The following is a 26006-nucleotide window of genomic DNA, read 5'->3' on the forward strand; positions in this document are numbered from 1 at the left end:
GAGATGCTTTCAGTATTTTCCAACTTTATTTAATAATGACCATCATCTTATTATCCAAAGGGACATTGTAAACATCAGATAATTAAATAAATAAATAAATATATCTTCTATGGATCATTCACATGTAAACAGTTGCAAGTTGCTCCATAGCATTCATTGTGACAGTTATTCTCCTTTAGATGATACAAGCAGATCTCTAAGTCATGGTCGGTTATCTTAACACGTACAGTGTGAAACGCAATTTATAGAAACTCCTGGTTCAGACATAAACACTAAGGTTAGTGAGTCTGCCTAAGAGCTACTAGCTTCATGTTATGTATCCACTTCACAGGGTCGGCTTTCCATTATTTTATTATCACTGTGGCACTAGTCTGATTCTGCCCCGGCGATCTCAGGTGGGATCCTTTCTATGGATTCTGTGGAGGAGCTTTGGGATTGTTGGGACTCTGAGGCTTGAGTGCTGTCCACGCCGGACTGCATCAGCGGTAAGTAGATGTCATCCATGTTTGGCAGTACTAAAACTTTCTGAAGAAGAAAAGCAGGAGTGAGCTAGGAAAACGCATCAGAAACATTTGATGGCAGCACAGAATTCGAATGATTTTTGACTACCTGGAACTCGTCCTGCAGTTTCCTTTCAATCCACTCAGTCACATGGCAGAAAGTCACCTCCCTTTCCCCCAGTTTAGGACGGACATGCAGATCCAGCTTTGGTGGTACACAGAAACTGTACCTGCGGATGACATTCAAATATTCAAATGCATCAAGATGATAACAAGTATGAGAATGTTTCAGGTCTATTTCGATCTCACGTTGTTGGAGCGCTTCAAAACAGCCTCAGTGCTCGAACAGATTTATCGGGCGAATAAATAAATGTTCCTTTGGCAAGCAGTGAAAAGTGAGTCACTCCACAGAGAGTCAGAAACAGATCACACAGCTGATTTGTTTTTGAGAATTTGTTAAGTGCACTTATGGCATGCAGCATAACCACGTCTTTTAAATCTCACAGTGTTTTTTTTCCTTGAATATATGTAAACTTATACTGTGTTATATCTTAAGAAAATCAATTAATCAGGACGTCCTGAAGTAAAATCAGATGTTTTGTTCATGTTCTCCATATTTTTTTTCTCCGCATTTTATGTTTTTCTTAACTTTTGCATTAGTTCCAATCTAAAGCTTATCAATCTTAAGCTCAACTTGTTTGTCACCTCTTCATTCTGTCAATTTTTAAAGATGCAAAATATAGAAAATCTTACTCTAGAAGGTGTCACCATTTTTTTTAAAGACAAACCCAAGTAGCGATTGGTGGCACTTCCATTAGCTTTATTTTTTTTTATATCAAAAAAGGGTTAACAGTCACTGGTCATTTTATTACACCTTAAACTGCCTTGCTTCTTCATGACACACAGATTCAGCAAGGTGTTGGAAATGTTTCTCTGAGATTTGTATCCATTTTGACACGATAGCATCACATAGTTAATGCAGATTTGCCAAAGTTGCTTTGTGACATGGACGCAATCGCCAGAAGACGACTACACTGTGGTCACAAAGCGATGGACATGAACAGCAACAATGTTTTGTCATTTAAACAATGCTCACTTGATACTAAGGAGCCCAAAGTGTGCCAAATAATCTCTGCCTCAGTATTACACCAGCAGCAGCACCTGAACTGTTGATATAAGGCAGGATGGATCCATGCTATGATGCTGTTTACACAAAGTTTTCACTCTACCGTCTAAATGTTGCAGCAGAAATCAGGACACATCACACCTGGCTGTGTTTTCCAGTTTTCTGTTGTCCAATTTTGGTGAGCTGGTGTGAAGATCAAGGTATAATAAATGAAGTGACCAGTGAGTGGAATTACGCCTTTGATGCCGTTTCATGTTCGCTTGATTCATTGTTAATATTTGGATGCTTTAAACTGTTTTCAAACTATTAATTACAACACATGCATACGCAATTGTATGTTTTTTGCTATTTAAACACGTGCACTCATAATGGTCCAAAGCCTCCAAAGCCCTATCAGCACATACATGTTTATCTGAATTGCTCAATCCTCTTTAATCTTTAATGTGGTTATTGAATAAGCTATAGCAACTGATCTTCTTACTGGGCCTGAACACTTTGATCCAACATGGTTTTGAAGGGCTTCTGAATTAGTCTACATGTTTATATGCAGAAAGAAATAATCTGGATCAACACTGAAGGGCTGCTTGTGCCTCGTTCCAGCTCTAAGGCAGCGGCGTGTCTTTTCGTACCATATCCTGTCTGTAGGGGGCGGCGGGATGTTGACAACCAGAGTCCCTGACAATTCTTGAACCTCGACAGTGAGCAGCAGGGGCGTGTTGGACATCTCCTCGAACTTCTTCTTAATGAACTCGTTTTCTGTCGCCTTCTGGAAGTACTTGGATTTGGCGATTTTGTCCACAAATCTCAAAATCTTCCTTCCAGTCTTGCCACCCCCTGTCCTGTTAGAGAGGATTAGAGGAGACGAAATGACAGCGTTTGTGTGATCCTACGAGTCAGAATTTTGAGGAGACGAGAGCCTCGAAATGTAAATGAGAGCAGCAGCCATCTGGGGTGTGATGTCAGCACGGTTTAAAAAAAGAGCATTTGCAAGATAGCAGGGTGGAAGTAACACTTTCTTTCACACTTCTTACAGAAACGTTCCTTTTAGAAGCCGTTATTGCTGATCATTCCACAAAAGTAATATAATGTCATTGCTGCAACTTTTTTTTTAGCTCTTACTAAGCATGATGCAAAAGTAGGATATATTTTCCATGAATGGATGACATGAATCATTCAAAATTTACCCTTCTGTAGCTGGTGGGCATCCCTTCTCCCCCACCGGACCCTGAGGCTCAGAGAGAAGCGGCTCCTCCTCGTCAGATGAACCAGCGCTGGAGGACTCCTCATCACTGTCGGCCAACACACTGAGGATCGGCCTGCAGCTGGGAGGATAAACAGGCAGGCAAGTTAGGTACTGACACAGGCATAATACAAGTATTCAAAAAACATTTCTGAGGCAATTCAGTGCTTGAAACACTCACTTATATCACCATGGATACAATCTCAAGTGTTAAAACATTGAGACATTAGATTTAGAATTAAATGCTTGGGACAATGGGACGATAGAATTAAATGATGTGATCTCATAGACCTGAATTTAATCAAAGCAAAACAGAGAACAAACTTTTTGAACTGAGAAAACATCGCATTTTATTGGCTCATTTTGAATTTGATGGCAGTAAAACATCTCAAAAAATGAGAAAAAAGACCATGTTTACCACTATGTAGCATCACCGCTTTCTTTTTTTTTAACAACAGCCCATAAACATCTGGGAAATGAGGAGGTTTTTATTCTACCATGAAGCCATGCAATATGCGGTTTAGCATTTGTCTTGCAGAAATATGAAATATGCAAGGATGCAGGCTTTTGAACAGAGCACGGATATCAAGCTGGATCCTCCCTCTCCTCTTTAGTCCAGACTATGTGACATCCATGTTTCCCAACAAAACATAGGGTGACCATAGTTCAGGGGGTTGGGAAGCTCATCTGTACCCGGAAGGTTCGATCCCCCAGCTCTCTCTGTCCTGGTCGTTGTGTCCAGGGCAGCTGTGACTACAACTGTGGTTTGCCTGCACCAGTGTGTGAGTGAATGAATAGTGGAATTGTAAAACGCTTTGGGTGCCTAGAAAGCGATATATAAATGCAATCCCTTATTGTTATTAAAATAATTTAAAATGTTGATTAATCTGACCACAGAACAGTTTTTCAGTTTGCCTCGATCCAATTAAAATGACTTTGGTCCAGACTATATAGCAATGTTTCTGGATCATGTTCATATATGACATATTTACTGCACGACAGAGCTTTAACCTACATTTGTGGTTGATATGGTGAACTGTGTTCACAAACAGTGATTTCTGGGAGTGTTTCTGATCCCATGAAGTGAATCGTGACTGTTTTTAATGCAATGCTGCCTGAGGGACAAAGATCACAGCATCCAATACATGCAAACTGAATCCTTTCATGATATTATGTACTGTACAGGATGCGATAGTCAGTCCTTGCAATTTTGTGTTGAGGAACATTGTTTTGATAATTTGTACACACATTTTTTTCCAGACTGGCGAACCTCTGCCTATCTTTACTTTTGAGGATCTGTGCATCTTTAAGATGTTCGTTTTCTATCTAATCGTGTTACTGACCTGTTGCCAGTTACTCTAATTTGTTGCAAAATGTTCCTCCAGCTATTTCTTTTTAGTACCACTTCGTTTCGTTGCCCCCACCCCTGTTTGTGAGGTGTGTTCATGCCAACAAATGAAAAAAGAGCAAATATGTTTCTTAAAATATCCTGTTCTATTCTGATTAAAATGTCGCTTTCTGAGATTTGCGAATCATTCTGTTTCTATGTACACTTCACACAGCGTTCCAACTTTTCCAGAACTGGGGACGTACATGTGCAGGAGCCAATTTTGCATCTGCTATTAGTGAACATATCTGCAGCTTTGCTATCTTGACTTTTAGCTTTAGATGCAGCACAAAGACGGCTAATGTGAAGCTTTGCCTGGACTTTAATCCCTGTGGGTTTATGACAAGAAGGTCTAATCATTATAATGTGCGGCTCTGTAGATCAGAAAGCAGAAGGGATCAAGGGAGAGAGATGTGTAGGTGTGTGCGTGCGTGCAATAGAAAGGATTAGAATGAAAAACCCATGTTTACTGTTATTTTTTACATTGCTCGTGCTACTTGGGCAAGGCAACATGATGAAATATGCATTACAGATGATAAAAACACTATTAGCTTTTTTTAAAATAATAATACATGACAGAATTTAAAAATAGGAGGCAGCTCAGTAGGTAAGTCAGGATGTATCTGTCTTTGTGAATTTCACCCCCGCGGTGATTAGTGCATTAGAGATGAGGATGCAATTAATACACTGCTCTGTGGGGGGTTACTGGAATATGAAAACAAAGTCAGTAAGGTAGCTAATTAAGGAGATTATCCACAGACATCACTGGCTATTACATTTTAAATAGCATCTTGTTTAAGAAAGTGTGTGATATGTAAGAATATATCTATAGATAGGTAACTCTATAAGATTACAGGGATGCGTCACGTGTCACTGTGCGAATGGACATGTGTGCAGCACTGACCGTGGGCTACCGGTTTCCGTCATACAGTGCACTGTCTCCTGACCGCCATCTTTACCCAGCTTGGACAGGTTGAACTTGGTCTGCAGGGTCATCTGCAGGTTACCAGTGTAAACCAGCTGAAGCTCCACCCACAGGCCTGCAGAGGGCACCCCAAACAGGTCAAAACTAGACCTCCAAAATTAAGACAAATGCTGCTAGAGACAGCCTAATCTGGACACACGCTGCTTAGTAGGCAGATTAAACAGCTTTCATTGAGATTATCGAGGCTTGGAATTAAATTCATAGTAAATTACGAGAGACTATTAATTCTCTTTAGGAGGTGAGTGGGGGGAAAAAGTGGGGGAGGACAGAAAACAGCAAAAGCTGTTGACACACGGTTGCGTAACGGCGAAGGAGGCGGAGAAATCGAAAAAGGGGAAAGTCATGATGTCACACAGCTACATTCATGCTGATAAGCTTAAATTTCCCTCATCGTTAGGAGCAGCCAAACGGCCTGATTTCAAAACACACACACACACGCAAATATGCCCCAAATTGCAGAGTAATGGTTGCCCTGCCCCACAAGATTACGACAGGATAACCGTGTCTGATCTGATGCTGAGGTCATCGCTTGCTGTGTTTGTGTATTTGTGTAAATCTCTTTGCATTTTGTGTTGCCCTTATGTTTTGCGGTGTTTAATCTCCTCTCTGCACTCACCTCTGGGGTTAACCTCTGGTCTGGAGGTAGCGGTGATTTGCGGCATTGAGCTGCCCATATCCAGCTCAGTCAGAGTCAGTTCATTCATAAAGTAAGGCAGCTGTAGAGAATATTGCATGATTTAAAATCACAGGGGGGCAAAACTGTGGTGTAATTATGGTTAACCTTTCTGACTCGGCAGCTTTCACTACTGCTCTCACTCTAATTTTGCTGAGTTTCTTCTGAATCTTGTGGGAGACGGCGTCGGCCCAGCGCTTCTCTCGCAGGAAATCCCAGAAGATCCGACCGAGTAGAGCGTTAGCCCAGGCAGTTTGGCTTTTCCCTGGGTACTCTGCTAGATCACAGGTACACTTAAAAAAATAAAGACAAGGAAAACACAAGTTTAGATCAAATTAAAGGCTGTATAGTTTGTAATGGTAAAGCTTACATCTGTGCTGCTGGCTCCAGGACTACAGAGTGGGGTCAGCTCCTCTGTAACCAGGAGACGGGCCATATAACTGGGGTAGTCGAGCACAGAAAGGCCCCTGGTGCTACTGGAGGGCGCTCCGGAGATAATGGGGAATGGGGGTGTGGATGGGGCGTCCTCGTCACTGCTGCCCACTCTGCTGGAGCCTCTGCTGCTTGGGACATTAACCTGTACACTGGTGCGCTGTGTTTGGTCACCTGGGAGAACACAGGATCATTTAATCATAGTTCTGACAAAAAGTAACTCTGATAATTTTTCAGAGCAAAGTGACCCACTTTAAAACCAGAAAATCTCATGCCCAATCATAAATCTTCTCTCTATATAAAATATAAAATAAAGTGATTTATTTCTTGAAAACTGTATTCAAAAAACATAAACAACACAGACACGGATTTAAATGGCTAATTCTACCCAGTCAATGCGTGGCCGACCTGTCACTGGGACACAAACTTCAAAAAAAGAGCAGAGTAATATCACAAACTAAATATATGTACATATATATGCAACTATACATACGTGTGATACTCTCGGCCGTGTTGCTATAACAACCCCATGCACATTAAGTTCTGGTTCTGGATTATAATGGAAAATGACCAGAACCAAGTTATGTCGAGCTGATTAGGTACTAGCGGAGAAGGGCTATTTGCAACTTGCAAGTTGTCTCATTTTCAGCAAGGGATAACTTGCAAGCTACTTTGGCTAGTTTCACAACATCCACCTTGGAAATCTTGAGTGAGAAATATTGTACTATGGGTTTTAATTTCTGAAAGCTTTTTTTTATAGTGATCATATCATCGCTTATGTTGCAGTTCCTCATTAATCCTCTAATATATTTTCCACATGAACAGGGCAGCTGGAAGTCTGTTTTTGATGGACAGACTTGTAGATGATGGTATCTGAAAGAAAATTCTTTGCAAGCATATATCTTCAGTTTTTGAGGAACAATCTGTTGACCATGTAAACTCCACTGGAACCTGGCTGACCATTAGTTTCTAATCATATCTACAGTATGTAACGGACAGACATAGTTTTCAGGATGTGAAAGTGAAGCTAAAGTGGAAATACCTCATACCTACAATCTTTTTAATGACCAAAAGGGGGCGACTGTACATATAAGACAGCAGCGCTACTGCTTTATCCATGACTTCAATCACTAGTTTGAAGTCAGTATATCAATAATGTTCTCATTTAGAATAAAACATCATTTTGGGTGTAGTATCAACAATTTCTTAGTCGGGTCCACCCTTCCCCCCTAAACCAAAAAAATAGCCAAACTACTCAAGTTGCGCTTTCAAAACTGGAGTTCACAAAAAATAGTGTCTGTCCATCTTTGATATACAGTCTGTGGTTTGAACCCTGAATCATCCTGTGGTGTGGGAGTATTGATGAACACTTTTCCGATATGTTCTTGTATTCTGTGATTCCCGAGTATATAGTAGGTGAGACCACTACGACAAAGCTAGGGGCAGTGTTGCCCCTGTACGACAGTGCATTTATGCTAAGCTATGCTAGTCATCTCCTAGCTTCAGGTTTTTACTAGAACAGTACAGGAGAGACAGCGCTAATAGTATTCTCAGCTCCTCAGACACAGGAATAATCATGCATGATTATTTCAACTATTACTCTATTTGAATTTACTAAAATGACCGTTTAGATTAAAAACCAGCCTTTCCCAAGAGCGCAGCATGACAGATACTTTTAGTGCCGCGGATTTCGGATGAATAAAGCTGCCAGTGGAAGAGGGAAGTGTAACAGAAGCATGATGAAATAACAGATTTGATTTAAGAATATTTGTAGTAAAACCGTTTCAAGTTTCCCCAAAACAAGGCTGGTCTCTGTTTTTTATTGCATGTTCGCTTGAAATGGATTGCCAGAGCACGTAATCCATATTCCACTCATATATTACAGATTCCTAATGCATTAACAATGTGTCATACCCTTTGTGCAGGAGACATATTTGCTCTGTCTGTTTCTCTCCTTTTCCCTTTCTGTGTCCATGGATGCAAACAGGAAATGATGGAACCACTCTTCTTTCTCTCTTCCCGTACGGCCGAAGAGGTAAAGAACGGTGGGAAGCTCATGGTCATATTTGGAGGATCTTGGTTTTGGACTGGCTGATTCGGCTCCGGACTCCGATCCTCGCCTCTCCTCCCGCCTTCCCCCCTCATCCTCCTGAGATTTTGCCCCCCTGGTTAGCTGGATGCAGATGGGATACTTTGGGTTCCACATCCTCTTCTGCGCCAACACAGATGGCAGCAGGAATACCTTTGGGAAAAGCAAGCAGAGTTCAATGGCGTTGAAGCAAAACTGTTAAACGGGGAACGTAAACAGTTTATTTTAATCTTGAGAGTTAATTTCAAAATCAAATATTTCATTTCAGCCAGTGGGGCCTCAGATACAGTAAAACCTTTCACTTAACACTATTACTTAGCGAGTTCTCATACTTTGCTATTTGCCAGCTGATAGCAGCGTGACTTGACAAAGGTGGGCTCGTGGAATCTCTCGTCATACGTGGCCCTGCGGCTGATGTTCGATCGTGGCGTTTCCAGACGGAGACACGATCCCTCCAGGGTGGCAAACACAGAGTGAGTCAGACCTAGATGGCTGGTTTCTGGGTCGTAATCAAATATCTCATTCATCCAGCCCTGAAAAGAAAGAAAGTAAGAGGTGATTTAAAATCAACACTAGGGGTTTTTATGCACATTCAAGTGAGAAGTAAACACTTCATCTCAAATTGTTCCAGCCGTGAAAATCCTGATCTTTGTAATCAGACTGAGATGTGATGTGGAGAGCGAAAAGTAAAGGTGCATTTTAAACGCTTTATTTGTCAGTGAAGGTTTCAGTGAGAGCTGATGTCTCGGGACCAAACTAGGCAAATTATATTCAACTCTCTTGATTTTTAAAGATATGCTTTATCTTATTTCACCTTTACAAATACTCAATCTGCGATTGAAGTGCAGACTTCCAGATTTAATTTAAGGCAACAAACAAAAGTACCTCATTAACTGTTTGTGCACTCCACTTTAAAGTTCCAGTCAACTAACTGGTACATTACACACAGTAATTTAATAATTTAAAGCAGAGTCACCCTATGACCTCTGAGACTGCCTCACAAACCTCCCCAGCTTTCACGTTTTAATTGCTTTCAAACTGATACCCAACTGCTAATGGCCAAAAAAGGGAATTAGCTCAATAGCGAGACAGCAAACATTGTTTTCCACTCTTCTCCATCCCTAGTCTGCCGAGCTTCCTGACAAATTACAGCTTATTCCTGTCTGTATTTTCCACTAATTGCCTCTGGAGCTGACAGTGTCTGGGTGGTGTAGTCCTTCCTGGTTGCCCCGTGTCAAGCTAAGCCAGGAGCAGAACAGCAATTATCACTGCGGCTCCAGCACTTTTCATTATTGACGGTTTTAATTGTGTTCCAGGATCCTCGTGTACGGTAGTAGCACGCCACATTCAGAAGCTTTAATCTGAGAACAAAACAGTCAGACCTGCTGAAGCGACTCGCCAGCATGACATTGTTATTTTGGACCAAGTGAGCAGCAGTGAAGACTAATAACAACTACTTGGCATACTCTGGGTGCTGAAGTTTACTTGGAGGAACTTTTTAACAAGCTTTTTAAAGTGAATTCAGAAATTAGTAAATTTTCGTTCGTATAAGAGGTAAACATTTTGAAATAGCCATAATCCCACTGTGACCATACTGAGGTACATGTTTCCATCCATCTGCTTCATGTGAACATTTTAGACAAAACTGAAGTTTGTTTACAGAGTAGGAACATGCCAACATGAAAAAACTTTGTGCACTACAATATGAACCTGTTTCAGCTCTCTGTGCACAGGGGGGTCAAAAATCAGAATTTGTTCTGAGACTATTAATGCCCTATTTTGCAGTAACTCTTGATCCCATCTCCACATAATATTTATACAACAGTATTTGTTCAATTCATTCTTTTGAACACTTATCAAATTCAAGGTCACAGGCAGACAAAACCTGTCAAAGCTGGATAGAAATGACTTTACACCCAAGAGAGATTGCCACTCCATCACAGTGTTGACACACAGAGACTCACGTCCACACTAATACATTTTCGTTTTAAACCGCATCTTTTTCTCTCCGTTTTGGCCTGAGACGGCGTTTTTGGTCAAGGAAAACAGAGTATTTTGAAAACACTCTCCAAAGCGGATCCATTTGAAAACTCAGTTTTTGCGTCGCAGTGTGGACAGCGAACTCGGAGTCTTTTCGTAAATTAGACATTTTAGTCATGTGATGCAGTCATGTGACCAATTAAACTAAGATAGCGGAGGGCATTAGACAGCAGTTGTTTTGTTTGCTCTCAATTTTGACAGCCCTATTAAAGATTAATATCAGTCTGTACATGCTCCACATAGCTTTTCTTCAAATTCTTTAATTCTCACTCACTTTTGCAACTTTGTACTTTGGTTACTCGCAGCAACAACTCCACCTCATTGTCAGTCCATTTAAAAAACTTTTCCTCGACATTTTGCCGCAAAGTTTCAAAGAGCCAAAAAGTAAATAAATGGCAGACAGAAATGACGCAGGTCGAATCGTCTGGCATTTCACGCATGCGCAGTACTGGAACGTAAGCGTTTTCGGCCGTTTCAATGTGGACACACAACTCTGTGAAAATGAATGAAAACGATAGTGTGGACGCAGAGCGTTTTTAGACGTATACGCCGTTTTCAAATTTATCCGGGCTAGTGTAGACGTAGCCCCACAAACTCTCACATTCACACCTATGGCCAATTTAAACCTCTGAGATCAAAGTTTTCAGCAGCAGTACCGAACCCTAACCTTAACTCTACCTATGTAATTAGAATAGTTTTTGGGTTGCTTTTAAAAAAAATCTGTGTCTTGACAGTTAAGGAACAAACAAAGAAAATGACCATCCTGACACAAATTAAAAACTACTTCCCTTTTAAAAAAAACGTTTGACTATCTCAAAAACAGAGTTAGGTTAAGTTGAGAGTCAGAACTAGAGTTATTACCTACAGTAACTTATAATTCAGAGAGTTAAAATCTCCAGTCGATGTAACATGCATGTCTGAGCCTGAAAAATAACCCATACCAGGGAAGGTGGGACAGACAGAAAGGCCGCTGATGACTAAGAGCTTCAATCCAAGAACTTTCTTGCTAATAAGTGCAGAAAATGGAAAAGCCAATGTACAGTATATATACATTTGCTTTTGCCAGTTTTCAAACATTTGGTGGAAAATTGTTCAGCTTAACAGCCTCTGAATCAAAATAGAGCCAGTTGAGCTCATAGTATAAAGACTATAAACAGGTGCAATGTGGGGTATATGTAAAGATCACTGATTGATGAACAAAAATGTAAAATAAATCCTCAAAATTTTCATCCAGGACTACTTAGTTCTCCCTTTTGCCAGCCTTTTTCTAACACTTCAACTGGCTGTCGGGTCTAGTCTCATTTTTAACCCCGTTCCCTGTGAGTTGGAGAATGAGGAAAACAAAGAAATTCAATTCTGTATCTGTTGAGCATTATGGCACCTTCAAGTGCGTTATGGCACCTTCAAGTGCCATAACGCACTTGATTCCCAGGCATTTTTATGACAAACTAAAAATGTGTGAGTACTGGAGCTGAACAGAGGTGTCTGAAAATAAAAGTGACATTTTCATCGTTGATGACTCATCCATTTACCTTGAGTGTGTCAGGCTCAGTGCTTAGAATGCCACCTGTCAGAATCCCTTCTCCCAACAGCGTCTGTGGCGGTCTATAGGTATGGACTGAGTTGCTAGACCTGGAGGAACCCATCCGAATGAGCCAAAGCCCTAGCAAGAAGCCCAGTGCTAATCCCAGAGCCAGGCCAGAGAAGTATGGACTGAGAGGTAGGATAAAGTAGCCGTATGAAAGCACTGCCACACAAAATAAACTCATTCGTGGCAGAGGGTGAGGGGGCTGTGGAACGGGAGAGGTCGTGGGTGCTGTTAGAGCCTGAGAACCAGGCAACCTCCTCGCCTGCTTATGAGTTTCGATGGCAAACACTTGCATCATATCACCATCTGTACATATTTCCAGCTCCTCATCCCTGTGTTGCTGCACGTGGTGATGCACCGGGCAGGGGCAGTGCTGAGTTCTCCCGAGATGTCTTACAGAAGGCCACTCAAAGACAGAAAAAACATCAGCATCTGTTTTCCTGGCGCTTCTCACAGGAGACTCGGACAGAACAGTGTCTGTGCTACTTTCCCGCCCCAAACCTCTGGAGCTGATCTGGTGAGTTCCCTGGTTCTTACACTGGTGTTTGGGGCTGCCTGAGCTTTCTTCCCTCCTGATCTTACTGAACATGCTGCTCAAAGGTTCGTGCACAACCTCAGTGAGCTTCCTCTTGGTGTCCTCCAGTTCCATTTTGAAGAAACCACCTTTCAGGCTGTCTCCGCTTGGGGAAAGCGAACTAGGAGATGGGGGAGCAGTCCGAGAGTCCCCATTGCTGCGGGTTTTCGGTTGTGTCAGCTGCTTCCACAGGTGGAGGTTAAGTCGGGAGTCTGATTTGGACTGCGACACCTCAGGTTCCGAGCGGGAAAGCTCTGTGGAGATTGACTTGACGAGGCTGAGAAAAGGTCTGGGTTTGAGGGTGGAGCTCTCTTTCAGATCCAGCTCTGTGGACAGAGACTTGACCAGGCTCGCTAAGGGTCGGTGGGTGGGTGAGGGCGGGCCAGGCAAGAGGAAGCTTGGGCCCAGAGAACCAGAACAGTTCCCCAGGGAACCTGGCGTTGAGGGAGACAGAGGGACATGGAACTCTTCGGACTTCACCCCTCTGTCATCCTCGACAGAAAAATGTTTCTCCTTTGAGAGCGATATAGCAGGGTAGTCCTCATCATGCTCAAGGGAGAAGATGAACTCACTCTCATCCAGGCTGTCCCACTCTCCTTCAGTCCCTGTTAGCTGGATCACAATCCCTCGGGGGAGATGCCTCTTTGTCCCGAGGGAGGTGGCACCCACTGAGGAGAGACCGTGGGGTTCCTCGGGAGATCTGCCACCTGCTCCACCTTTGTCCTCGCTTCCTCTCTCTCCATTTTTACCACCTTCTGCCATTTCTTGACTTTACATTTCCAGGCCGAGGCACTTATGTGTCACTGAAAAAGAATAAAAAAAGACACGGTCAGCTACATCACTAAGCCTCAAGGGCAGAACAAATGAAAGCAGTCAGGGTCTGAGCTGTAGAGAATGAGGAAGGGCATCTTTTCTGTGCTAGTGCGTAATTTCCAAAGAAACTGCTTACTGATGCCAACTGCGCATTAATGTGTGAATGCCGCTTAGTTGAGCTCTGAAGAGCTGTGGAAACCTACATTAATCTGAAGACCAGTGAGCCTGAATCACAGCCAAGTAAGCATGTCTCCCATAGCTGTCGCTCCACATACTGAAGGTTTTTTAGAAGCATGCAAAAATAGACAAGACAGACTTTCTTCCCCAAATGTTGCACAAACTAGGGCAACTCAGGCTTGGATCTATATGCTTTTTGGCCCTGATATGAATGCATTTATGGAAACAGAAAAATCTGTGCATGATAGTAAAAAAAGGGGTAATTTAAATATGGTAAGATCCCTTTAAAGCAGAAACAAACATAAAAAAGCTCCACTCATTCTGTGAAGCAGTATTCAGAATGTAATCTCTCTCCAGCGTCACCCTCCAAAGAGCCTACTGTCAGCCACTGAAACTGAGCCACAACGCTCCCTGTGATGTCTTCTCAAGCTGCTTTGAAAGTTACTTATGCAACCCTGAGATGAATAGTGAGGGGGGATGTTTTCTGTCGTTCACCCCCCACCTCCATCCCCGCATATGGCCTTTGTGTGTCGCAACAGCATTGCGCTTTTTCACATAACACGGCCACCACCAACAAACTTGTAAAATGATACAAGTAAAAACCAACATTGGAGAGACGCATTAGATCAGCTCTGATTTAGTGAATGAAAAAAGCAGTTCTGTGTCCCAAAACACAAGTTGGAAACCAGCATAAAGGCCCAGTGGGAGCCCTTTTATTTGCAGTCTCTTGAGGTCAAGTGCCCTGCAAGTTGAACCCTACCTCTTACTGTTCAGATTTACGTAACTGTATTAGGGCACTGTGTGGCACAGTTTCACCCACTTCCCCAGCAGCTGGTGGATTCTGACTAATCTGCTCTTGCCCAAAATGGACGGAGGGGAGATAAACTAACACACACAGATGTGTTGAGGCGGCTTTACTCCTTCCTCACAACCTTTAACGGGATGGAAAGAGGGACCAGAAGCTGCAAGGTGCTAAATGCACTCACACATTAAACAACTGTTAAGCTAATAATGTTTTGTCCAAGCTGACTGTTGTCTTATCATCATGTGAGTTAGGAAACTGCTGTGGACTCCAGATGCTGCTGTAGTTCTAATCCAGATGTTTTTATAACAATCACGGCAGCTATAAGTCGGCTTTATGCATAAACGCATATAAGATTATTGTATTGGTCAAATAGCATAACACAAAATCCACAGTGGAGAGGGCTTTAAGCTAAAACATGTGCAGGTCTTCTATATGTCTCAAATAAGACAGAGAGAAAATAAAACTGTACAGAAATTGCTGTTAAACACCTTAATTACACAGGATTCATGTGGAAGTGTTGCTTCAGTGATTGTCTATAGTTGTTCCTGTCACTTGGGGGGACATGTCTGCTGGTGGGAACCTCATAAGAACTAGAACCAATCATTACAAGCCAAGATAACCAAGCTTCGCTTGGAAGGTAGCATTAGCCGAGCATTAGCCCATTAGCGAGCTGGCTATTGCTAACTTGGTGCATATACAACAGGCTGCTTATTCACAGAGTGATCAGTTTCCTACATTTTGAAGTACATCTTACACAATGTCCACGCCGTTCTCTAAGGACGTTTGCATAACGTGATTTCATTCGCTGACTGCCATGCTGGAGCATGACAGTTAGCGAATGAAATGAATGTGACTTGACTGGCTGATGTCAGTGCTGGTGCTTCAGAAGTTAAATTTCTCTCAGCTTTCAGCACAAGCATGGACAGGTTAAAAATTGATATAGCTTTCAAGTCAGAAAAATGAAGCCAGTGTCGTAAAAAAAGGATTCTAAATGAAGGACCCCAGATGGCGATAGCTGTGGTTAAGGCTGTTCGATATAACGATATATATCGGATGACGATATAAAAACGTCATTTCATTTTGCGCTATCGTTTGTTTCATGGTGTCGCAAAATAAACTGTTTACGGCAATATTTTTTCATCGTTTTGATGGTCACTGTAGCGGCTATATTAATTTCTTAAAGTTCTCTCTTTCTCTTATATTTAATATAACCACACTACGGGCGGACAAGCGCCTGTTTTTAATGGGTTGTCGTTAGCAACAACGACAGTAAAACCATCGCATGTCCGCTTGTTTATTTTCCACATAAACCTTTCACAATAAAGCTCAAGATCCTGTTGAGACTTTTCAAAATAAACGGAATCACTTGAAAGAGGATGCAGCGTATTGATGGATGAGAAGCAAAAAAAGAGCCGCCAGGTGCTAAAAAATAAATCTTAAGACTCAAACGTTAGAACAGGCTTTTCCCCGCAGCACGCCGTGTAATAAATACTCAAAGAAAACAGCGGCCGTTACAACTTATGTCTAAAGATGTATAGTTTCATACATCGGTTAAAACACTCGACTCCAGGTACACGACGCCCAGCTGGAAACACTTCAATTACCCGAGATTCACAGAATTTACAGAAAATATAAAATTTTTTGTGATTTATATCGTTATCGGGACGATAGATGTTTTATATCGGGATATGAGATTTTGGTCATATCGCACAGCCCTAGCTGTGGTTGCAAAAAGACTTCCAGGGCTATTTATAGAAAACAACTTTCTGTCTTGACCTCTAAAGACATTCAGTTGGTCAGTCATTTTTTTCAGTAACTCATTTTGGAAGAAGTTACATGCTCCAATTTGTCACTGTATTGATATATAACTGGGCTCTAGACTAACTTTTTGCCACGGTTGCACTGGTGCACCTAACTTTTTTTCTTAGGCGCACCAGCACAAATGTTAGGTGTAAATGATTAACTAACAATCTTGTGCTTGTGCTTAAAGTGCTTTGGCACTCTTTGGCAATATTTTAGACAATGTTAAATTTAATCATCACATCGGCCTCTCCTGACGACCTGTTTGCTGCTACCTGCTGCTGAAAGGCCGTGGGGAGAGGGGACACTTGGGCAGCGCATTTACCACGACATATAATGTGTTTTCTGGATACACTGTGCTTTTTCAGCATTCAAAGATTGATGGCTCTGTGTCAGAGCACTGCCTATGAATTTCAGACAGATCAGGCCTTAACTTAACAAAAAAGTTATCAATCGTTCTTTTCAATAGAATCAATAGTTTCTTTTCAGGCAGTGAATTTCGGTTGGAAAGACACAAAACCTGCAGCTCAGAATCTAGCGCAAAAAAGGCGTAAAGACAGCGCAGACCCGACGCATCAGAATCAGTGAGCTGTCGGCTTTCAGCCCCAACGGCGTGTCAGTCTACGTGCCGTCAGGTGAGAAAGCTGAGAAAGAGAAAGCTGATTTTGATGCGTCGGGTCCGCTCTGTGTGTCTTTGTGCGGAATCCGTGTACAAGCTCTCATTTACTGTTTGGTGGTTGTTGAAATAGTTTTGTGAGCTTTAACCTGAGATTCTGGGGTTCCTGGCAAAATACATTTATATTTAAAAGTCGATTCAGGATTTAATGAATCGATATCGCTTTATTCAAGCTCACCTCTCTAAATCCACCTGCACTTTCAACTGGACCACGGCCAATCAGAGAGGTCCCGCCCCTGACTATCTCTGATTGGTTTAGACCACGATAGGGGCATAATGTGTGTCTGCTGTTGACCACACAGAGACTTTCAGAATTGCAGAGACTTTTTTTTTGTTACTCGAACAGTTGGTCGCACCGGTGCGACCTAAGATTGTTTTTTAGTCGCACCATTGAAAAATTTGGTCACATTTGCGACCAAATTGGTTGCACTCTAGAGCCCCGTATAACAAAATTTAGAGCCAAAATGAGCCAAATGTCTTTTTATGACATTTGTATAAAAGATATATTTGGGCGTTTGGATAAAAGCTTTTCTTCAGTCTAGAGGGAGGATGTGTAATGCCTTCCAGAGGGCAACCATGTAAGAAAATGAGAAGCATCGTTGATGATGTCTTTGACCTAATGTACATATGCTCAACTGAAAATAGCTGAGTGTCGATGGCCATCTGTGCTGATTTATTCAATTTCAATTCAATTCAATTTTATTTATATAATGCCAAATCACAACAAAAGTCGCCTCAAGGCACTTCATAGATATTATGATCATAGATTTATTAACTCTCTCAAAAGCCTTTTTGTTTGTATGCCTGCTGCGCTGATGCTAACAACTGTTTTGACAGATTAGCTTTCCTCAGTGTCTCAATTAGTGCCACTTCTGCGCCTTCTTCACCAGACTGGTTGTGTTTATAATTCATGTGAGGTTCTGGAACATGTGTGCTAAAAAAATTAAAGTTGAATAGTCTCCAAACAGTTTCTCCACCTATGTTTAATGGAACAGGTTCCTAGAATAGAACAGAATAGAATTCAACTTTATTGTCATTGCACATGTCATAAGTACAAGGCAACGAAATGCAGTTTGCATCCATCCAGAAAGCGCTTTAGTAATAATATAGGTATATTACAAGATATGGATCTATTATAGGTATGTTACAATGTACGTGGTGTGAAGCTATGTTATGAATATGCTATAACTATAAGTATCTATAGGCTGCAGTCAGTGTACAAGCTATGTACAGGCTATGAACAGGATATAAATATGGTTAAAAATATGTAACTATACAGATTATAGATATACAATTGTAAGTATTAATAAACAGTTGTAAACAGACCAGAACAGAACTATAATTATTGTATTGTACAGAATGATTGTCTATACAGAAATAGTTCTGTATAGGTTCCTATTTCTGTCACCTGAAGCTAGCTTTGGAGGTATTGAATGCCAGGTTATTGATGAAGCCCCACTCTGATAGTTTGCAGAGTTCATTCCTGTTGGCAGAATTGTTATCATTATATATTAATCCAATGACATTGGTACCATGTCCAGTCTTGATGACTAAGTTGGTGCTGGGGTGGATGTGCAGTAGTAGGTGTACAGGGAGTAGCAAAGTGGGCTTAGCACACAGCCCCGGAAGAGTGTCAGAGTGGGGAACTCCCAACTCTGTGGTCCATTTGTTAAGAAATCCTTGACCCATCTGCATGCGTGCTCACTGTCACCAGTGTGCTGGGCATGACTGCGACTTTAAAACAGGGCTTCAGAAACCAATGGGCGACATCACAGTACTTATGTCCATGTTTTATATGGCTTATGATCCACATGTACAGCTAACTACATGTTTGTTTAACTTACACTACTATCTTACTGTATGTTTACATGCTAACTTGCAAAAAAACAGTTTCTGAGGTTATTCCTTCTGTACCAAAATGCAGACCAACTGATAAATAACAAGTGTGGCTCAGAACTTGATCCCTGATGTGTTTTTGAGAAGAAAATTAGACACAAAGTCTAATGTTTCAGAAACATTTACACAAATATCAAGATCCCTATATGATGTGTTTGTGTGATCTCTGGGGATTCCCCTGACTTTGTCCTTTTTGTCCACTTAGTTAACTGTGCATTTGGAGTATTCATCTGCGGCTGTCAGGGGTTGCTGAGTGGATGTGGAGAAAAGGACTCAAACGCAGGACTCACGGTGAAGATGCAGGGTGTTTATTGTGAGGGACGAATGACGAAAACAGGAGATGGCTGACTGACTGAATAACTGAATGAACGGCTGACTGATCTGAACTTGGAAGGCAAACATGGGGCATAGACAGCAGTGACAACATTAATGACGCGACGCCGACCAGGAGAGAACTGAGGACTTAAATACACCGGCTGAACAATGACTGATAGGTGATGGTAAATGGCCTGTATTTATATAGCGCTTTACTAGTCCCTAAGGACCCCAAAGCGCTTTACACAACCAGTCATCCACCCATTCACACACACATTCACACACTGGTGATGGTAAGCTACATTGTAGCCACAGCCACCCTGGGGCGCACTGACAGAGAACTAGAACATAATGCACACAGAGTAACGTAACACAAAACAGGAAGTGGAACGTACAGAGGATAAACAGTGAACATGAACTGAAAATACTGGTCAACAACCCAGAAACCCTGACAGTGGCAGCCCCGTTGGGCATTGAAAACTGTGTGAAACAAGGGCAAGAAAAAAGTAATAATTTGGTGTCTCAACATTACTACTCCTAAAGCCTTTCATTTGTATTTGTGATTCCAGAAACTCATTTCAGTTTCTTAACCGGCAACATGAAAAGCTCAACCACAAGCTCACTTGTCAAACAATTAGGCCATAACAGATCTTAACATGCAATCCAAGCATTCAAATGACAGGGTGTCTTTCACTCACGTTCTCTGTATGTGAGTGTAGAGGTTTGTGTGTTTGTGTGCTGCGCCAATCAGACACAAACAGTAACAATCTCAGATTAACATTAATGCAGGGCTTTACTGTGAAATCTGACAAATCACAGAGCCGGATTATGGGCTAGACCAACATTTGCTGGAGTGTGTTTCCAAGCTAGCTCATCTCAGCTGACCCAATGTTGATTGTAGTTATTAGTACCAGTGCAATACTTTAGAGTCCCTTAGCTATGAGTCATCTTCCTGGGCTTAAAGTGAAAGCCAGATGATTGACAAATAAAAAATTGCAGGAATCATATCCAGACTGAGGACTTATGGGAGATTCTGCTCTTACATGAACCTGAGATGGAGGCCGGTGGAGACCACAAACAATATAAAGATACCCTGAGATTTTTTTTCTTTTCACATGAAAAGTCGAAGAATGTCAGTCCCTGTTAGATTAAATATTACAAGTAACAACTGACTTCTTGCAGCAGTTTAAAAGCAACTTCAACCTCACTAATAATAAAGTTATGAGTTTGAAAATGACACTCAGGGCTCCTCCCACGACGTTCAAACAATAAATGTAATAAACGATACATCAATCATTCAATCAATAATAAGAACAATCCTTTTTGCACCAACATATGTGATAGGTATGAAAGAAAATATAAAATATTATTGGCTGACTTTACAGCCAAATCCAAGAACAGTTGTCTCATATAAACTATTAAAGCACAGAGTGCAGCTTTGGAACAGCGCATACAGACCGTGTAGCAGTAAAATCTTCACTTTTGCATCCCTCCCTGCATGCACAAGACGAGCGTGAAAGGAAATCACGGCGGGAGAGGTGGAAGTTAAAGAGACGATGGCCAGTGCGCACAATTAGCTAAAAGAGCAGACACGTCTCCTCCGCTTATGATGTTTGGAAAATAAAATAAAATAAAATAAAAGGAAGATAAAAATGTGTTTAGGGGGCGTTTACTTACCCCGGGAAATTGTATGTGTGCGGAAAATAGTTAAACCGGTTCGTTAGTTTTGTCTTCCTCCGGGTTCCTCTCCATTTGTGCGCGAGAGGACTGCGAAATGCGAAAGTGTCGCTCTTCTGTTCGTCTGCCTGCCCCCCCAATTCTCTTTCTCCCGTCTTCGCACGCGCGCACACCTTCCCTCCGCCCGTTTCCAGATGTGTCACGCGCTGCTGAGAATCACAGCTCAACAGCCTGATTATGAAAAGCGTGGCCGCGCGGCATGGTAATCCAGATTAACCACAGAGTTCTGCGGTCCTAACAGACACTCGCACAAACTCACCCACGCACACACGCACGCTGGCACAGTGTGTGTCTAGTAATCGTCTAATTGTATCCTACACACCACAGGGTGACAGCTGAAGTACACCCTGAGGGTTGAATACCGTTACACAGCCTACTGCATTAAATTCCGTTACTCGTCTTATCGATCAAAAGTACCATAATCAGCAGAACACACTGATACTGGAATGTGCGATTTTTAAAAAGAGTATGTTTAGCTTGAGTGAAATGCCAGAGAAGACTTTTATGCGATGCTAAAAAGGAAAGAATAAATACGGCTCCCTTCTTCTGTGCAGTTTGGCCTACATAAAACACAATATGAGCCCTAGAAATGACAACGTGAGGAATGGGGCAGACTGGCCTGCAGGCTGCAGCTGGGGTAAGAGACAGTAACCCCCATCCATCACTGCCTGGAGGAGGAGACTCAGTGAAGAGCTACAGCCTGTGTACAGTTTGGTCATTTTCATGGTTCTGATTTACTTTAACTCTGCTCTGTTGGTATTATGGCGTTACACGTTTTGTTTAACTTGTTGGTGTTAACATATGAGCAGTGAGTGGAGTCATGGAACCAGAGGGTCCTTAAATAGTCCTGAAAGGGTTTGTTTTTGCTCTTGTGAGAACTTAAAAGATTCCTTGAATTAAATATATGTCCTTAGTCACTGTCATTTTTCTGGTGCGCTTGTCATTGCTGCAGCACATTCAGTTTGCAGAGGTTGTCCAGCTCCTCCAGGATGGCACATCTATGCATTTCATTGCAAGAACGTTTGCTGTAGCTCTCAGCACAGTCTCGAGAGCGTGGAGGAGATTCCAGGGGATGGGTGATTACACAAAGGTGAGGTGAAGGCTGTTAGAAGGGCTTCAACCCAGCTGCAGGACTGGGATTGGCTTCTTTGTGCGAGGAAGAAGAGGAGGAGCACTGCCAGAGCCTTACAGAGTAACCTCCAGTGGTCTACTTGTGCATATTTCTGACCAAACTGGCACGATGTCCTGATATCCTTTATTAGGACCTGTGATCACACCACAGTGCTGTGCAGCTCCATTGGCATTTGCATGTGAACAAAAGAAGTAACTACTCCTCAGACTTTCTGTCAGACCATAAATTGGTCTGTGAAGCTTGAGCATTAGTTCTCTTTAGCAGTGTCATTTTCTAAAGACTCTCTAATGGCCACTTGAGCTTTCAAACACAGAGTGAAAGCAGCATGCTAGATCAGCGTCTCCAGCAGGAGGCACAGGACTGAAAGCGGGTCACCAACTTGGCAGCTGGCACAGCATATAATTACTGTACTGTAGATGTTAGACCCCCCAAAGTAGAACACTATGAAGTGCATTGGGTCAAAAATAAAAAGCTTCATAATAAGTGTATTTACGAAGTGTGCAGATTTTGTGACATTTTCAAACACAGACCAGGTGGAAGCTTGCCTCAAAGTAAATCTAATCATGCAGTATGGTAAAGCATAGCTTTAAGGTATTAAACATACTTTAAGGTTTTCCCCTATTTATTTAAAATTTTGTTAAATTTTTCTGTTTAATGCTATTTCCTGGAAGAACACTCTTTTAAGCTTTCTGGTGCAGAGCTTCTTTTCATCACATTATCATATTAACCTTCAGATATTGAATCTCAGATAAAGAACTGAGTCCCTTAAAAAGACAATCGCTGTGGTGGAGTTATGCAATCTCCACCACAGCAGCTGCATAATGGAAATAGTTCATGTAGGCAGTATTCACAGGAAAAAGTAAAGAAAAGTCGTATCTCATAGCATATATCTCTGCCGAGCAACACAAGAATATATAAACGTGCTTTTCATAACATTTGGTTGCACAGGCCACGATGAGCTCGCCGCCACGGTAACCCAAGTGACGTATTTTATTCTCATTAGTTTAAATGCTCATTTCTAACATCTTATTTCTTTTTTTTTTTCACAGTTGCATAACTGCTCTAATATGACCTGGTTAAAGAACCAGATAGCTTCACATTATATTCTTTTATTTATACATAATAAGTAAAAAACCGCTCATCACATTCCTCCTTTAAAAAAAAAAAGTAATTCTTCTTCATATTCTCCACGGCTCTGTCTACCTCGGTATGTTACTTTAATTGCTGCTTTACATAAGAATGAAATCCCAGTCTGTTTGCATGAGCTATTTTTAGAGTGCAGCCATGAAAGGCCAGTATTTTAACATATCTGCCTGGCATATGGTATTAGGATAATTACGCTGGTATTTCTTCAGTACGTGGGTTTGTGAAATCAAAAATGAGCGCTCAGGCCCCGGGGGCTTCATCGCCCCAGCTAACCCCTGCTCAGTCCCTGTCTTTCTCCGTGTCTGCCGTGTGAGTGACTGTGGCCGTGCGAGTGTTGGCCACCCCCTCCTCAACACACACTCACACACATATCTTGCCATCTGTTGACATGTGCAGCTGTTCAAAAATAGCCCCTCTACCAGAAGCTTCCGTAAGTGGCCTGCAGATCAGCAGAGAGGGCTCCTGTCCCACGTCCATGCAGGTTGTTTTGACTCTACAATGACCACGTGTACTCTAAAACCACTGCAAGTTCATTTCTTTTGTTCATTTTTTTAACCCCTCTGTTCATCTGGGGTTTTTGTTCTTTGATCATTTCCTGATCCAGAGTGGCTGCTTGAAGTGCTGCAACCAAAGCTGGAAATGGAGCCCGTTTCTGACCAGTTCATGCAATTCCACCCCATCCATGGTACCAATGTTCGACTGGACCACTCGGGAACCCAGGCCACAAGAGTAGAGAGCTTTGCCAACGGAGTTTGTTTTAGCAAATGCCCCCTGAAGCCTGGAGAGATTTTTCTAATAGAGATTGAAGATAAGGAGCTGGGATGGTGTGGCCACCTCCGGATCGGTCTGACTGCCAGGGACCCCAGGAGCTTAGAGGTGGTACCTGAATACTCCATTCCAAACTTGACAGATTTAGGGGACAGCTGGATATTTGCTATCACGCGCAACCATAACAAGATCGTCGAGGAGGCTGAGGTCCTAGAGCCCAGGCAGGGAGAACTGGTCGGGGGACGGAGGCTTGGGCGAGGGGAGGAAGAAGACGGGGCTGGAGATCAGGCAGATGAACGAACGGCCAGGAACAGAAAACCAAAGACTTTCTTCACCGACACCCACTTGTACATCGAGAATGTTCGAATTCCCAGAGATAAGCTGGTTGGTCGGAGCCGGCCCGGGCGCTACAGTCACATTTTAGATGACTTGTATAAAACCAACGCCCTGCCTCCCACAGCCAGACGCAGCAGGATAGGAGTACTGTATGTGCCTAGAGGAGAAGGCCTGGCTGACATGCACATAGTCATTAATGGGGAGGACATGGGAGCTTCTGCAAAGAGAATCTCTACTGCGGGGCCTCTCTATGCTGTGGTGGATGTATTTGCTGCTACCAAGTGTGTTCGGATTGTCCAGGTGGAGTATGGATGTGAGTGTAGGAATGATTTTGAGATAATAGGATGCAAGGCACAGACATTGATTAGCACTAAAAAAAGATACAACACAGCTACAAAGGAGTCATTGTGTACACGCTCCTTTATTAACATCTTTGTGGTCATCTTCACAGTCACTTTGCATTTCTCTGTAGTTATTTAATCTCTTTGTAGTTGTCTGGCATCTCTTTGCAGTCTGTTGTGTCAAGTTTTTGTCATTTTGAGTCTCTGTGTTGTTGTGTTTGTGTCTGCTTATAATTTTTATCTTCTCTTAGTCAGATTATGGCTGTTTTTAGCCTCTTTTGGACTTTTTGCATCTCTTTGTGTTCATGTTGTGTCTTGTCGTGATTGTTCTCTGCATCCAAAGGGTCGTCACCTTTTTGTCATGTTGGGCTTCACTATGGTAATTTGACCATCCATCAAATATTAATGACTGTTTAATAATTTCAGTTGCTCAGGCTCAGGGACAGCTGGGCAGTTTGCATGTTTAGAAATTCTTTAGTGCTTTTTATTCATCTCTTATTTTCTCCATTGCCTTTAATCTGCTAAAACACTTTGTATTTTTTGTCATTTTCCTCTTCTCTTTTCTGTTACTCCAGTCTCATCCTTGCAGACACTGTGTAGGAAGGCCATCCAGAAGCACATTGTTCACAGGATGGCCATTGACTGGCTCGAGCTGCCAGAGGCACTCAAACACTACTGCAAGTATGAATGAAGGACACATGGACACGTGGATATCACTTAAGTGCTAGGTCCCATCAAGAATTTGATATTTATTTGGATGACATTTATAAATTATAGCGTTACACTCTTTTCACTTGGAGCTGACATGAATTGTTTGAGATGACAAGATCAAAGTAAAGTAAATTTAAATAGTTTGTTATGTGTCTGTTTGATTGATTAGTTTTAATGTTTGCATCACAGGGAGCATCGGTGTGTCACACATCGCTGTGTCTGTAATGAATAAAGTTGTTCCAGCTGCGGTGCAGCTGCTTGCAAGCAGAGGGTTAAATTCATGTGATGATCTGGTCACACGGAGTCATTTCCACATTCATGTTCACGTTTCACCCTTTTTTTTTTCTGACTCCATGGATGAACCAGTGTTGTGTCTACACATAATACAGAACTTAGCAAAGAATTCATTTTAAATTGTATGTTTAGACTTTGTCATTAGTAGCCTTTCAGAGGAAAAAAAAAACTATGGCAGATAAACAGTAGTTATAAGTAATGTCCTTATGAAGTAGGAGAAATCCAGCAAAGACCCTGTAGCAAGGCACAGGGCCTACTCATAATGAATATGTTGCCCCAACCTAGTTAATTTAACTGCACTTTACTTCAATTTTTTTTTTCTTCAATGAGTTTTTGAAGCCTCGTCAGAAATGGTCTCAGTGGAAACTTGTCAACAATCTGTTTTTGCCTTATATATTTCCATGTTTGCACAAGTTCCAATAAGA

At 42.0% G+C, this 26006-nt stretch overlaps 2 protein-coding genes across 3 annotated transcripts; one reads left to right on the forward strand and one right to left on the reverse strand.

Annotated features, from left to right (window-relative positions):
- Window positions 1–7: 7 nt before the first annotated feature.
- tex2l (testis expressed 2, like) lies at window positions 8–21117 on the reverse strand. Its single transcript, XM_026179019.1, has 12 exons — window positions 20794–21117; window positions 12005–13437; window positions 8765–8965; window positions 8258–8585; window positions 6282–6517; window positions 6055–6204; window positions 5855–5954; window positions 5158–5293; window positions 2811–2948; window positions 2256–2465; window positions 610–730; window positions 8–525 (listed from the first exon to the last, which is right to left on the reverse strand). The coding sequence occupies exons 2-12, from the start codon at window positions 13394–13396 to the stop codon at window positions 367–369; spliced, it is 3171 nt and encodes a 1056-aa protein (XP_026034804.1). The 5' UTR covers window positions 13397–13437; window positions 20794–21117; the 3' UTR covers window positions 8–366.
- A 2443-nt stretch (window positions 21118–23560) lies between these two features.
- neurl2 (neuralized E3 ubiquitin protein ligase 2) lies at window positions 23561–25397 on the forward strand. Of its 2 annotated transcripts, none has more exons than XM_026177696.1 (3): window positions 23561–23612; window positions 23736–24548; window positions 25152–25397. In XM_026177696.1, exons 2-3 carry the CDS (start codon window positions 23771–23773, stop codon window positions 25265–25267), a joined length of 894 nt encoding a protein of 297 aa, XP_026033481.1. In that variant the 5' UTR covers window positions 23561–23612; window positions 23736–23770; the 3' UTR covers window positions 25268–25397. The 2 variants fall into 2 exon arrangements, with proteins under 2 accessions (XP_026033481.1, XP_026033480.1); XM_026177695.1 differs by having other exon boundaries at window positions 23736–24535.
- Window positions 25398–26006: the final 609 nt, after the last annotated feature.

The sequence above is a fragment of the Astatotilapia calliptera genome, chromosome 8 (assembly GCF_900246225.1).
Source record: "Astatotilapia calliptera chromosome 8, fAstCal1.2, whole genome shotgun sequence".
NCBI lineage: Eukaryota > Metazoa > Chordata > Actinopteri > Cichliformes > Cichlidae > Astatotilapia > Astatotilapia calliptera.

Bases quoted from the DNA above. Each gene is read 5' to 3' on its own strand.
- neurl2 (XM_026177695.1), top strand. From the start codon at position 23,771: ATGGAGCCCGTTTCTGACCAGTTCATGCAATTCCACCCCATCCATGGT. The intron at 24,536-25,151 runs GTGGAGTATGGA...CTGTTACTCCAG, and splicing joins AGTGTGTTCGGATTGTCCAG to TCTCATCCTTGCAGACACTG.
- tex2l (XM_026179019.1), bottom strand. From the start codon at position 13,396: ATGGCAGAAGGTGGTAAAAATGGAGAGAGAGGAAGCGAGGACAAAGGT. The intron at 8,966-12,004 runs GTAAATGGATGA...CTTTCTTTTCAG, and splicing joins CTGAGCCTGACACACTCAAG to GGCTGGATGAATGAGATATT. The intron at 731-2,255 runs GTACGAAAAGAC...TGTCATCCGCAG, and splicing joins CCCCCTACAGACAGGATATG to GTACAGTTTCTGTGTACCAC.